The sequence below is a fragment of the Onychomys torridus genome, chromosome 8 (assembly GCF_903995425.1).
Source record: "Onychomys torridus chromosome 8, mOncTor1.1, whole genome shotgun sequence".
Lineage (NCBI taxonomy): Eukaryota > Metazoa > Chordata > Mammalia > Rodentia > Cricetidae > Onychomys > Onychomys torridus.
In genome coordinates this window covers 61,827,063-61,841,895 of record NC_050450.1, presented here as the reverse complement: position 1 = coordinate 61,841,895, position 14,833 = coordinate 61,827,063, and the positions used below count along the sequence as shown (strand labels likewise).

The 14,833-nt window shown below is 45.0% G+C and overlaps 1 protein-coding gene and 1 pseudogene across 2 annotated transcripts in view; both read right to left on the bottom strand.

Moving 5' to 3' along the window:
* Nucleotides 1–1,023: 1,023 nt before the first annotated feature.
* LOC118590327 lies at nt 1,024–2,005 on the bottom strand (annotated as a pseudogene).
* A 3,272-nt stretch (nt 2,006–5,277) lies between these two features.
* Trpv3 (transient receptor potential cation channel subfamily V member 3) overlaps nt 5,278–14,833 on the bottom strand; it is a 31,787-nt gene continuing 22,231 nt past the window's right edge. Inside the window, exons 12-17 of one of the 2 annotated variants that reach the window (XM_036197022.1) lie at nt 14,205–14,370; nt 11,753–11,819; nt 10,188–10,462; nt 8,973–9,085; nt 8,710–8,789; nt 5,278–8,420 (exon numbers count right to left, since the gene is read on the bottom strand). In XM_036197022.1, coding sequence (XP_036052915.1) covers nt 8,323–8,420; nt 8,710–8,789; nt 8,973–9,085; nt 10,188–10,462; nt 11,753–11,819; nt 14,205–14,370 — 799 coding nt within the window. In that variant the 3' untranslated portion in view covers nt 5,278–8,322. The remainder of the gene's footprint in view (nt 8,421–8,709; nt 8,790–8,972; nt 9,086–10,187; nt 10,463–11,752; nt 11,820–14,204; nt 14,371–14,833) is intronic. The other variant, XM_036197023.1, reaches the window with a different exon arrangement.

Below are 14,833 nucleotides of genomic sequence, written 5' to 3'. Positions count from 1 at the left end.
TAAATCATCTCACCTGATCATTATAAGATTAATGATATGTGAAGTAGCCAGATTATGTTCTTTATGTTTCAGTTAGGCCATATTTTCTTTACCTGTGCCAGTAGGAAGTCTGACTTACCAACAGGATACTTGGCAATGGAACGAGTGGTTGCATATTTGAGGGAAGGATGCTCAATGAGATAAACATAGCAGGGTACTGGAGCCAAGGAAGTCTGAACAGAATAGAAAACATCTGTCTTAGTATGCAAAGTATCTTTGGTTCTCTTGACTGCCTCAGTCTTTAGTCCCTTCAATATGCCTTACATCATAATTAAAATTAGCCAGGCAGCCTTATGAAACATTCTCTAAAACCCAATGTTTTAGCTTTGAAACCATACAAATGAATGACACGTAGAATCAAACTACATTAGCTTTCTGGGCAAAATGTACATAAAACAATACTCCCGGATGCAAACCAAAAATAGGTAATAAATATTCCTTCTGAACACATTCTGCTTACATCTTTGTTTACACTTACTGTTTAGCAGAGTATTGGACTAAAATTGCATAATTTCCTATGGGCCAGATCACTACAGATATTGGGTGACTCCCCTATAACTTCTGCTTATTTCGATGAGAATTTGATCCAGGTCTCATTTTGAGACAGAGTTTCACTATGTAGCCCTGGCTGGCCTGGAGCTTACTATGTAGACTAAGCTTTTCTCATACTCACAGAGATTCTTCTGCCTCTGCCTCTTGAATTCTTGGATTAAAAGTTTGTGCCACCACACCTGGACTAGCCTCTAGGTTTTCATAACTAATTATAAGGCACGTGGTTCCAAATATGGTAACTTAAGCATTCTGCTTTCTCTTCAATGAGCAAAAAAGATGGCTACATTATGGTTTCTCTCACCCCACCCCCATCCTGACCCCAGAAGCACTAGGTAGATACTGTTAAAACTCAAGAGAAAAGAAAGAAATAGCTATCCTTGACTATAGGGTATAAAATGAATGAGGAAATTTATTAACCCAGCATTCTTTCTTCTAATGCTTCTTGCTGGAAGCTGTCATCTGTCCAGCGATCCTATCCAGATCTCTCTGTTCCTGAGATCTGGGCTCCCATCTTGGTCCCTTTCAGCCATTTTTGACCCCCTTAGTGTTTGGAGGAACCAGTGGGCCACACTTTTGGAGTCTCTGCTGAAGTGCCTGGGCTTGACACCATTTCTCTGCTGTTCTTCATAGATCTTGGCCATGGAGCCAACTCCATCCCACTGTGGAGGTACAGGTGCCTTGCTGTGGAAGCAGCTCGTGTGTAGAACCAGTTCTCCTCACAGGGGGCAGATTTTTTTTTTTTTTTTTTTTTTTTTTTTTGGCCAGTTTGACTGTGTTTCTCCTTCTAGGGACTTTCAGCCTCCCAGACTTCTTGAGGAAGGATGCCAGAGCTCTGATGAATTCCTGCTGGTTATTACCTTTTACAGTAACTCCGGGCATGTTGTGTCCCCCCATGCTTGCAGCCATGGGAAGGGGCCACAGGCTACATCTTAAGCTAAGTGCTTTAACTATTCTATCTCATTGAAGACTTTTAGCATTTCCATGGGGTTAAGTGTTACCATGCTCATTTTATAAAGTAAGGGAAGCAAGGTTTTTGGGAGATGAGTATCTTATCCAAGGTTAACGAATAAGAAAATCAGGATTTGAACTCCGGTTCTCCTGGATACTCATGTCAAAGTCTTTCTATAAAGTCACCTAAGCTCCCAGGAAGGAAGAATATTTATTACATAGAAATAAACACAGAATTCAGTATTTGTGATATTGCTGTTGTTCTGGCAAATTTTTCTCTAGTTGTAGACATTGGATGGTGGAATTTTTCATTCTGCGGATTTCTGAGCCTCATTTGTGGCTAAGTCATCATGCTCAGCCTTCATCTGCATCTCCAGTGAGTGCAAGGCTGCACCCAGCTGCCTGGGTTGAAGTCTTGATGGACTCATGAAACACCCGGAAGAGCAGAAGTGTTTCAGTGCATAGATCCTGGATGGCGCCAAGGTCAAGATGATAGGAACCCAAGCCTCTTTATCCTTAGACTTCAGTCAACATTGATTTCCTTGTTGGGGCTTTTCCTTAGCCTGGGTGCAAAACCTCAAAGCCTCGCCGTAGCCGGACCAGTCCTGCATGCTCTGGCTTCTGCCACCCTTCCAGTTTCGTGTCACTTGGCCCCTTGCTTCAAGTAATTGGGGCACAGGCTGGGTTCTTTGGTTCTCAGATACAAGTGCCCTGCTGCCCTGGGCTTTTCCATGTTGTCCCTTCCTTTAGAAGTCCATCCCCTATCTTAGGTAGGTTTTTTATTACTGTGGTAAAACTATGTCTAAAACTATTACTATGTCTAAAGCAACTTGAGGAAAACATGTTTTATTTCACCTTATAGTTCCATATTACAGTCCATCATCAAAGAAAATCAGGGCAGGTACTGAAGGCAGGAACTGAAACAATTGCCAATGAGAAACCCTGTTTACTGGCTTGCTCATGGCTTGCTCGATCTGCTTTCAGCCTTTTTTTTTTTTTTTTTTTTTTGAGCTGAGAATCGAACCCAGGGCCTTGCACTTGCTAGGCAAATGCTCTACCACTGAGCTAAATCCCCAACCCCTTCTGTCTGCTTTCTTACATCATCCAAGACGCATGGCATGGCCCACAGTGAACTGGGACCTCCAACATCAATCATGAATCAAAAAAAACTATCCCACGGGTTTGCCTACAGGCCAATACTATGGAGGCATTTTCTCAGTTGAGGTTCTCTCTACCCAATGACTCTAGCCTGTGTCAAGTTGACATAAAAACTAGCCAGCATACATGTCAACTCTTCCTGGATCTAGTGATACTTTTTCTTAATGTGACTTGGTTTAGGTAGGACCACTGTGTCTAACAAGTACATTGACACTACCAATCTGTCACCTCACAAAACTCCAGAACAATAATTAATAAAATTGGAGCAGGAGACAGTGTCTCTGTCTTTGATTAAACTGGAACACAGAGAGTTGGGAGAGCTCATCGTGTTCTATCCATAGCACTTAACACAGAGCAGGAGCCTGGCAAGTTTCCTCAGACAAATGAGAACTGATCCAGCGAGTGTGAAACCATCTGGAAGGCCTTCTCTGGAAGAATGTGTTGTTGAGTCTCCTGGGTGATGCTGAAACCACAGGGGACCACTGGGACAGGAATGGGGAGCCATGGGCAGCCACAGACAGTCACCAAGTCAGGAGGAGGAGCCAATGAGCAGAGGCAGTGAGAGGAACACTAGAGACTGCCATGATCAAGGCCTTGGTACTAGGAGGTGCAAGTCAGAAACACACCGGGGCCACTGGACCAAAGCATGTCTGAAGGCCTTGTGCACATCCCCCACAAAAAGCCCAAAGGAGAATGGCTTCTTAGGGGCTCCCAAAGCTTTTTGGTATCTCTACATTCCCTCCTACATTGTCTTCGGGAGGCTTGTCACTTAACCTGCAGAGATAGATCCCTCTAATACCTTCCACCCCAACACAACCACATGAAGCTGATACAGTTTTTGGCAGATGGTGGGTGGTTCCTCAACAGGTATCCAGTCCGTGATGAGTCAACTCCTGTCCAGGATGTCACAGGATGCTCAGCACTCCCCCTTGTGGTTTGTAATGTAGCTGACCAAAAAGACAGTGATCTTTTAAGCAGGTAATTTTTCACAGTATCAGCAGCCATAAAAATGTTCATGCCTAATGACCTAGGCATTCCAGTCACAGAAGTATTTCCTACAACAGGTGTTCCATGCCTTTTCTATCAGCCTACCCAGAATATCATCATTCATAGATCATTCCTAGATTATGGACAAAATCTGTTTAACCTGGGATGTGACTGTGTGCAATTCCCACTTCTTTGCCTTTCAACCAGAGATAGAAGGAAAGAAATTATTCTGAATTTAGTTATTCAGTAAAGTAAGTAAATAAATGATCAAATGTAGTATTCCACCTGATAATAAATCAGTTGCAATTTCTGTAATCCATTACCACAAAAGTGATGTTTTGGGATTCAAATCAGAAATTCCCATCCTATGGGAATTCCAAAAGAATGGAAAATACCCAAATGTAAGAGTTAGTCTGATGGCAACTCTCATTGCCTCATCATGGAAATCCTGGGTGTTAGAGAGCATGGAGTTATGCCTTCTTGTCTCAAGGAGAAGCCATGGGTTTACATGTGTGCAAGACAGGTAGAGAACCAGCAAAATATGGTGGATAGCGTTAGGGAGTTGGAAGGCCTGAACAGCTAACATCATCTGGCTGTGATTTCCTATAACTTCAAAAGTTACTGAATCAGTAACTGGAGGGTTGACTTGGCAGTTAAGAGAACTTGCTGATCTTGCAGATAACCAGAGATGGATTCCCAACACAGCTCACAACTACTTGTAACTCCAGCTCCAGAAATGCTGCCCTCTTCTGGCCTCCATGAGCACATGCATGTGCATGTGTATACACAGACACACACATACACATAAATTAAGATAAATCTTTTTTAATTTTTAATGATTTATTTTGTTATTTTATGTGCATTGGTGTTTTGTCTGCCTGTATAACTGTGTGATGGTTACTGGTGAAATTATTAAGGCCACTCCACGTAGTTAAAAGGGAGGTTTACTTTGTGGGGTAACTTACAAATGAAGGGATAGGTTGTAGGGTCTGGCAAAGGTATGGTGCAATCTGGCGGTGTTCTCTGGAGAACTCTGCTCGGTCTACCTCCAGCGTCCAGGGTCCCAGAACCAAGAGAGAGCTCTCCTCTCGATCCTGGGTCTTCAGCTTCCTCCCTCAGCCCCACCTTGTGGGTGTGACCATTACCAAAGCCTCAGTGGGGGTTGGAACTTCCAGGCCAAGGCTGGGATGGCTACCCACCACTACAGATGGTGTCAGATCCCTTGCAATTGGAATTACAGACAGTTGTGAGCTGCCATGTGGGTGCTGGGAATTGAACTTGGGTCCTCTGGAAGAGCAGACAGTGCTCTTAACCACTGAGCCATCTCTCCAGCCCCAAGGTAAATCTTTTTAAAAATTAAAACAAAGTTGCCATCCTCAAATAGGATGCCAGATGTGTATGCACTTTGAGATGTAGACATTACATGAAGGTGACATGTAACACAGAATGCTGGCTCTGCCACCACTGAACAGGATCCAGCAGCAATGCTTTAGATCCAAACACCAATCTTACTTTTACCCATTCCTATTAAGAAACACTCTAGGATTTCTAGCTGGTCTTCATATTCACACATACAAGGCAAAGACAAAATCATGGCCATGGCATGACAAAATAAATATTTATTAGAAATCAAAACAATTTCCTCAATGAGACCAAAGCAGTCTTCCTTTTTATGATTTCTTGAACATGTAGTTTCACACATACAACACTAAGAACAGTCTATAAATTAATTTTTACAAGAATCAGGCACATCCAGTGAGAACAAGATGATAATTCTGTATCTGGAACTAAGGTCACAGTAACTATAAAATAAGATTTAAAAACATCTAAGTCAATGCAGAAGTCAAGTATGGCTTACAGACTCTGGTGAGGGCCTGTCTCCCTGAGCCTCACCCAGAGCCAAAGGAGACAGTCACCAGGCCCTGAGAAAGGAAAGGAACCTCAATAATACTGTACTCTCTTGGGCAGGTGCCTAAGAGTTCAATGACTTCACAGTACCATTTATTACTCCTTCCCCCGACACTGGGAAGGAAGGTAAGCACCTGTGTCATTCCAGACACATGACCTAATGTCTAGAATACAGATCTCTTCCTGGGGAAATGTTCAGTCAAAACAGGGTTTGCCACTACTGTCTGGGTATGCTCGATCCCATCCCTGGAAAACCTCTTCCCCCTACATTACTGAAATGTAAATCATGGAGTTTTAAGACGTCCTGATAGGCCCATGGAGTCAGTGGTGTGTGTTGTTTTTGTTGTTATTGTGTTGTTATTGTGTGGCTTTAGGCACATTTGACATGTATTTGTCATTGGGGTTGTAAGGACAATGTTAACTTCCAAGTCATGTGAGGGGAAAAAGACTATCCCCTGAATGTGCCAACTACAAAAAGACCCAATGATAAAAGCTGTGCAGAAGGATACCTGTGGCCCAGATATGAGGACATCCTAGCCCCACCTGCTCTGACATGACTCTGAACAAGTCTGGGTTCATTCCCGAGCCTGAGTGTCCAGGCATATGATGAGGGATTTTGATCCTTTTGAGCAGTGACACTTTTTGTCAAGCTTCCCTTCCTTGGTTTGGTGAACCCTTTAGCTTGACCCTCTGGGCTAAAAGCCTTTGGGGAATCCCACATTTAGATGAATATCCAGTTCAGAAATGGTTTTGTCAACAAATTCCATCTGGATCCACAGAAAGCAGATCTCTACAACACATAAGAAGACGAAGGTCTGGCTCATTGTTTCTATCTTCCAAATTCCCTCACCTTCCATCCAAGTGGGAAATGCAGAGCTAAGTGGTTTCATCTACCAACTTCAAGTCAAAGCAAAGCTGGAGTCCTAGCTCCCTAGAGCCAGTGGTTACACTTCAAACAAGGACATCTGCTCAAGATAACTCAGAGGGACTCCAGATGTATAATACTGGTTTGTAGAATGTCTAGGAACCTTAAAATCACCTGATTGCTTTCGTCAACATCTTCCCCCGTAAGTATTCATTTCTTGAATACCTCCAAAAGCTGAGGCAGCCATTTCCCGAACGGAACCACAACCTTAATCTATTTCCGTCACCATTTCTGCCCATTGGGAACGTGTCTGCTCTTTCGGCCCATGATGTCCCCTCAAACATTCTCTTTTCCAAAGACACAAGCATGCATTATCATCTTCCCTGCCTGAGTGTGATCTTTGAACACTAGAGACCCCAATAGGTCGAGCAGACAGTGGCTGCTACAAACTGGGCAGTCTGGGCAGTCTCCAGTGCTCCACCTGGCCATGCAGGATGGAATGGCCAACTTTCCACCTGCCCAGCTGGCACACAGAACCTTCCAGAATGGAGAAGACTGTCAGAATGGACTGCATTACCTGGTCTCCAGTCAGATTAGCTCACCAAATGCCAAGTTTTCTAAAGACCCAACTTGTTTCTGATCCATTTAACATTTTTTTTAAAAAAATCTTTGTAATGATCTATAATTCCATCTCACACCTTTCCATGTGAATCCTTTTAGTAAATAACAGAAGAGTGGGGAGGGAGGTTATTGCATTTCTAGTCACTGGAAGAATTCTCCTATCCCCAAACTGACTCTGAAATTTCAAGGAGCTGAAAAATCTGAGGCTGAGGATATGAAAATAAGCCCCAAGTCTGGCAGACCTTCTTTCTTCAGAAGGCTTCTGCTACAGATGCAAAATTCACAGTTAACAAAAATGTATGCTAGCAGTGCATTCCAGGTATCTTGCTGAATTCCCCCAATGTGAAACAGTGCGTGTGCTCATCACCTCCGAGTTTTAAGACCCTGTAAACAGATCACTGCTCTTTCTGTCTCAGATGAAGTGAGGCCAGCACTGGGTGAGACTGAAAGAGGACAGGCCCAAACCCTTCCCCCAGATCACAGCGTGTCTCCCTCAGGCTTCATGTAAGTGAAGAAAAGCTTATTGTCCTGACTCTGGCTACCTGAGACCTAGTATATAATACTTACATCTAGTCCAAAAGCCTAAAATCTAGTTCTCAGCTTTTAAAGTGGCTTACTTCATCTGAAGTAATTTTCATTCAAAACTGAAATGGCTTTTCTGAACTAAAAATAAAAACCTTGTGCCAATTCACTTAAAAAATGTCTCTCGGTTGGAGACAGTTTTAGCCTTGGATTTCATTCCAAGGATGGAGTCCAGTTTCCTGTTTGCTGGAGGCTCTGGAAGGGCATTTCCATAGCTCACTCCCCTTCTTCCCCAGAAGATCTGGCTTAGCTCAGGCCCTCTGCACATTCTGGGACAGGATCAAATTCAGGAGATGTAGTCATAGTTGGGGAGGTAAAGGAGGAATCTGTGAGCTGCAGCTGGCTCCAAAAATAGGGCCATAGCAGGAGGGAAGGTCCACTCCTCAGACCTCATTTCCTTCCTTCCCCAACACATGTGTCTTGGAGCCAAGCCGACCTGCAGGTGCCTCACCCTAGACTTCAGGAGACTTCCAGACTCAGGGCTGCTGGTCACAAGTTTGTACTCACCTCCCTCAAGTCACAAAACCCAAGGTGCTTTCCTTTCAAATCCTGCCCCTCAGCAGCCACCAATCAGTGCGAGGAGCATTTTGCTTCTAATTCAGCATTCTGCACAGCACCTCAGCATCAGACCACGGTGTTCATACCAGCTCTAAGCCATTCTTCTACACCGATGTTTCTGGAAATTCATCTAGTTCATCAAATGCATAGAGGGTGGTTTTACTATTGCACCTGGAAGAATCTTGAATTTTGTTCAAATCTGCTGTGGGAATAGGGCAGAGAGAGAGACAGAGGGTGGTTAGAAGTACATCACTCTGCCCTGTCCCTATGTGTTAGTGCAATCCTTTTTCCTGGTGGTGCTGATGATTGAACCCAAGGCCTGAGCTACACCCCAGCCCCCAACCACTCAATTTTCAAAAGCTGTTCTAAATAGTCAGAGCTGAGGAGGACCTCCAGTTTCTCAGGTAGGAAAACCAGGGCTCTTGGTCTTGATTCCTATGAAGTCACATGGTCTACAAAGAGGATCTCACACCGCCTCCCAGCAATAGTACCTGTCCGTCTTAGGGGCCCTGGATCTTCATTAAGGAAGGACACGTGTGTTTTCCATTCGGTCCACTTCACCTCGTTAATCCTGCATGTGTGGCCATAGTAATCACTACTTCACAATCACATCTCAGTAAACAAACACATTTGGGGTGTCCCAGTTTCTACATAGCTCCTCTTCTGCCACAGATATGGGAATGCTCCAACCTCCCGTTTGCTGACCCTACCTACCTCAAAGACTACTGCCCCACAGCCCTTCCCTCTTTGTTACCGCAGACACAGCCGGAAGTCCTCGTCTGCTACTTTGCACAGCTCTCCCATGCGGAATCTGCTTCTCAGCCATTCTGGTAACATTTTCTCAAACTCCAAGATGGTCCTGGCTCTCTGGGGAGAAAAAGAAACCTAAACTGGTTTCTCTAAGCCTGCTCCAAGAGCCCTGCTCCAGAGGAGGGTAGACCCACAGGTACCCCATCTAATAGCTCACTCCAGCCTCACTTGTGCTTAATGCATAGGTCTTGATGGTTGAGGTAGTCTACAGAATTCAAACATGAGAAAGCAGAAACTTGGGGACAGATGGCTAAATTGCTTTAAGCTTGACATAAAAAGTATATCTGGACGTCAGGAGCCTCCTAACTGAAATGTTGGGATCCTGGGACTGCAAGTGTTCAGAAGTCAAACATTCCCACACTCTCCCCCAGGAAGTTTCCCTGTTTATGTGTCCAGTCTCCCACAGTTTTAACAATCTAGTTAAAAAGGTTCTGGTAACTGGAACCCTCTTGCTGAATGGAAGCTTCTCTCCCTGTGTGTCCGTCCCTTGCAGACAGCTCTGCAGGTATCTGAAAGGATGTTCCCCTCCTACACCCCTACTTCCAACAACCACTTCCTAAGCAGCATCATTTCTAGTCAGCTCACAAATCTGGTCATCATCACAGGACCCACACTGTGAGCTGTCCTCAGGAGTGAGAAATGAGGAGTCCAGTATAGAACAAAGCAGAAATGTCACTTTCATTGTTCCAGACTCTGGCTTCCCCTACTTCAACCTGAGGTCACCTTTTTTTATTACTATTATTAATTTAATTCATTCATTCATTTTACAATCCGGCTGCAATTCCCCCTCCCTACTCTCCTTCTGTTCTCTCCCACCACCTCCCTTCTCCCTCTCCATCCACTCCTCCTCTATTTCTGTTCAGAAAGGGGCAGGCCTCCCATAGGTGTCAACAAAGCATGGCATATTAAGTTGCGGTAGGACTTAGCTCTGAGGTCACCTCTCAGTGTCCACATGTCACAGGTAACAATGAATAAAGCATCCCCAAAGTCTGCATTTCCCTGTATGTGCTGTTGTGCGAAACCCTGTTCTCAAAGAACCTGCAGTAAGGCTTAAGAAGATTCTCAGGATGCGCCCCAGATCCACTGGTGCTGAGGGCCGCGCAAGACCTCAAGACGAAGTGCTGAGCCGAGTCCCTATAGGGGCCTCTGCTCAGCTCACCTGCAAGCGCCAGATCCGCTCACTCTCTTTGGAGACATTTTCCACCGTCTCCCCCATCAGGGCGATGAGCATGTTGAGGAGGAGGACGAAGGTGAGGATGACGTAGGTGATGAGTAGGAAGAGAAAGAGGATGGGGTAGGTGGAGTTCTGCTGGATGTTCAGGTCGCCCAGGCCTATGGTGAGCTTGAAGAGCTCCAGCACCGCATCGCTGAAGCTACCGTAGGAGCTGCAGTCCTTTTTGTCTTTGGCGCACTTCTCAATCAGCGAGGCCAGCGCTGGGGGCACAAAACGGGTGGTCTCGGGCTCTCTGCTGGCTGGCTACTCAGAGAGCTCATGTGTTCGCATGTGTACACTGCTGCCTCCTCCTTCTGACTTCTCAATACCCATCTCTCCTCCTCTCCATCCCATCTCAGGTTTCCCAGAAGCCTAATGAGGCTGGTTTTCCCGTCCAGCCTGCAGAAAGCCCTTCCTATCCACTAAAGCCCACCCTCTTCTCCCCTCCTGTGTCCCCAGCTTGGCCCTCACTCATCCACAGTCTGTCTTACCACTTAGCCTGTGTGTGGCCCTGGATCCCTAGAGACCAAGGTTCTGGCTGTGTGCAGCCTGAGCAGTCTCCCCCAGGACTATGAGATCCTGCATCCCCTCTTAATGCTGTATTGTGAGTTCCCTGTGAACAAGATCTGGACATGCTTTTCTCTTCTATCCAACACACCACAGCAGTTTTTTGTCGCTGGGTGAATAAATGTGTGGACTCAGGTGTGAATGAATGGGTGGGCTCATGTGTGAATGAATGAGTGGGCTCATGTGTGAATGAATGAGTGGGCTCATGTGTGAATGAATGGGTGGGCTCATGTGTGAATGAATGGGTGGGCTTATGTGTGAATGAATGTATGGAAGGAAAAGCGAACAAGTGAAGGGCCAAGTAAATAAGCAACATCTGTCCCAGAAAAGGCACCAGACAGATGAGAGCAGCTGCCTAATTTGAGTTAACAGTCACCAAATGAAGAAAGAAAAACTCACAAAACTGATATAGAGAAAAACATGCCATCTGTCTGTGCAGTGGTTAGAAATAAAGTTGGGTTATGCTGCTCCCACTGGATTTTTAAAAAGTGCCTCCATATCTCTGATCCCTCATAGGCTGTAAGCTCTCGCAGAGATATCTGAAGCAAACTGTGAGGGTCACGAGCTGTAGAGGGCCAGAGGAACCTAGTGCACTAGCTTGCTCCTAGTTGTGGAAGACGACCCATCAAGTTTCTGTGAGCTCTCATTTCCCCATCTGTAGAATGGGTGGGAACACCTACTGAGCCTATCTCAAATTGTGCCAGATGTGAAAGCCTGGGGAAACCACAGGCCGGATGGGTAAGAGTGACAGCCATGAATTAATCCATGGAGTCAAGGGTGATGACACCCACTTGGTCAAGTTGCTGAGAGAAGGGAAAAAGATTCTGCTTGGCAAACACCAATGTGGCGAGTACTGTGATCGCCGCTGCTGTGTTTTGTCATTCTGCCTTCCGGATGAAGTGCTGTAAGAGCATGGGAGTGACTGTTGGTTGGGAAGCACTTACCCACTCCAAATCCAAGTAAGAACAGGATGTAAACAAACAAGAACTTCAGAACATCGTGCAAAATGACCTGCAAAGAAACGGACATGATTCCAATGTGAGCCCACAGTCACTGTGACCCAGCTCCCTGCACCCCACTCTAACCTGCCTTCACTCTGGCCCTTCTGCATCCCCTCCTCATCCCTTGATGCTCTCAGGCTCCACTGAGGCCCCACTGCTACCAGGAAGCCTTCTTTCCTGCTTTGTTCCCAAGGCCTCTCTTCCCTCAACCTCACCTCCCAGGACACGGTCTGAGTCACCCTGTGCCTTTCTCTATGAAGTCTCACATCCCGGCCTCCCTGGGAGCAGTGGCATGTCAGAGCCATCCCATCCCAACTTCTAAAAGCTGATGGTTGAAAATGCATGAGTGTTGTGACCACAGCCATTAGGACGAAGTGAGCCAAACATTCAGTTGTAAGATAAATAAGTGCTGGGACTCTCATGAAAAATACCAGATTGTGTGGTTGAAGTGTGCCCAAAGCAGAAGTCTGCGATGTTCTAACACATATAAATGCTACGTAGCTATGGGACCTGACGGCTGTGTTAACTAAGTTGAAATTGATAATCACTTCACAGTATATAGCTATACCTAATTCTACACTTTAAATGAACACAAATTTTCAAATGCAGCTCAGTAAAAAAAAATGAGAAAAAATCTATTGCAAAAATATTCGATCATGTAAGTCAAACATAGGGGAGCATGCCTATAACCCAAGCATGCTAAAGGTTGAGGCATGAAGCCCATGAGCTTCTAACCAACCTGAGTGCTATAGTAAGAACCTGTCTCAAAATAAAATTTTGGTCACATAAATTTATAACTAAGCTACATTATAAGATAATAAATACTCAAAATTGAGAAATATCTGGTTATTTTGCTACACTATACAATTATCTATGGTCTGGGGGATTATTTATAGCTATTGTAACCAGATAGTGGAAATACTATATAATAATGTGCAGCTGCGCATCTCTTCCCAGCTGTGTTAACAGACATAATGTCAGCAACTGCAAGTCCGCCACGGTAGGAATATTTATGCCATGAAAATTGGCAGTGCTACAAATATTTAAATCCTACCAACAAAATGTTCTTTGTTTTCTGGATGTCTGCATCTAGATTCAAGACAATGGTCCAGAAAATGGTAAGGCAGATTAAACTTTAAAACGTGGGCTGTCGGACACTCAAACTGGACAAAGTGCAGAGAATGAGTATCTGCAGAGGCTCAGCCACAAGTAGGACATCGATATCATATCCCTCCCTAGACTCAGGGACCATTGTGGGGTAACAGGCGAAAAGGCGTAAGAACAAGGTCAGGGACCAGCAGATGGAAACAGTGTCTTCTGGACACGCCAGGACCACTGTGCCAATGAACTGCAACTGATGCCTGGAGAACAAAAGCCAGCCAACATTCCAGCATGGAGTGGGGCGGGGCTCACCAGCCCCTACCCCTAGCTGAGGAGCTATTGACAGTTGATGGCTTCTGGGGGAGAAAGGGTCAGTGTTTCTTTAAGAGTGGGGCCTTGTGTGGTTGACCACATTGCAGTGGAAGACTCCACACCCAAGAGAATATGAGCAGCACAAATTGGAATCATTAGCGGTGTGTGTGTGTGTGTGTGTGTGTGTGTGCGTGCGTGTGGTTTTATATATATTATATATTATGTACATATGTGGATATATATTTGTGGGTTTTTTAAGAAAAGAAAACATGAAGTTAAGAGGGTGGACGAGGGGAGGGGAAGTTAGGCAGAGGAGCCAGGTCAAAATACATTGTATGCATGTATGAAATTTTCAAAACATTGCTTAAAATATGATATTTTTAAGAATAGGCTGTCTCTCACTGTTACATCATGACTAGCACAGGAATGTTATCAACCCTTCCGAAGGTGCCTGCTAACGGTTACCCAGTTCAACAAAGCAGCTGCTCTCAACTTGCCTAACAAGCTTGAGGCCAAGTCTCCAGTGCTTCATCTCACATCACTGCTCACAAAGTAAAACATCAACCAGCCTTCAGGTCAGACAGGAGCAGCGCTCACTTGTCAGCTGCAACCACAGGCTGGTGACATCCTTCATAGAGTAAAAATGTATGACAAACGCATGTATGTACCTATGCAATGTATATACACTTTTCTATGTATTCATGTAGGCATACACACGCACATGTATCGCAAAGGGCAATTGTTAGATATTTTTCCAGAAGCTCAAGAGTCAGAACATTTCCTTCATAAAGTATGCTCCTATCCAATGCCCAACAAGCCCAGTTAAGGGCTGGACATTTAACATCCAATCAAAACCAAATGAAGATTGTAGCATTTTGGAGAAAGAGCTGGATTAGTGATTATCACTCCAGATCTTAGTTTCTGCATCTGAAAAAGGGGATGCTCTGCTCTCAAAGGGCTCTCTGCACAGTTCCCAGCATACCTTCTGGATCATGACGCTGTACATGCCCATGGACTGGAAGCCTCTCGTGTAGTACAGCATATTCGCCCAGCCCAGGGCCATGGCCAGCACGAGGCAGGCGAGGTATACTTTGTAGGCAAACAAGTACAAGAAGACAGACAGTATCACAAGCACAGCTTGGACAAAACTGTTCAGGAGACACAGGAGACAAGGGCCTTACTTCTCAGCAGCAGTCAGAAACATTCAACCCCCAAACCTTAAGCTCTCAAAGGGGTCACCCTGGAGGCTGGTGCTGCTGAGACAAATAAGGCTGTCTGTCATCCATTCAGCTGGGTCTGAATGCCGTGGAAACTGCATCACTAGCTGCAAGGCAGGGCCAGTGTGGGCTGGTTGAACCTGACAGGGACTTAAAATAGATATATACATACCCAGGATGCCAACAGACTCTGGCATATAGCCCACAGGTCGATGGCTTGGAAATCACCTACATGGTTACAATTCCCACACGGAGGTGAGAAACACTAGGGTAGAGTAATGATTTAGTAAAAGGTGTATTTTTAATAAAAATTACAAATCTTCCAACATTCATACTCAGAATTAATTATAATTTTAAAGTCTCCCAAAGCCTACTACTCCTTTATCATTTTAAG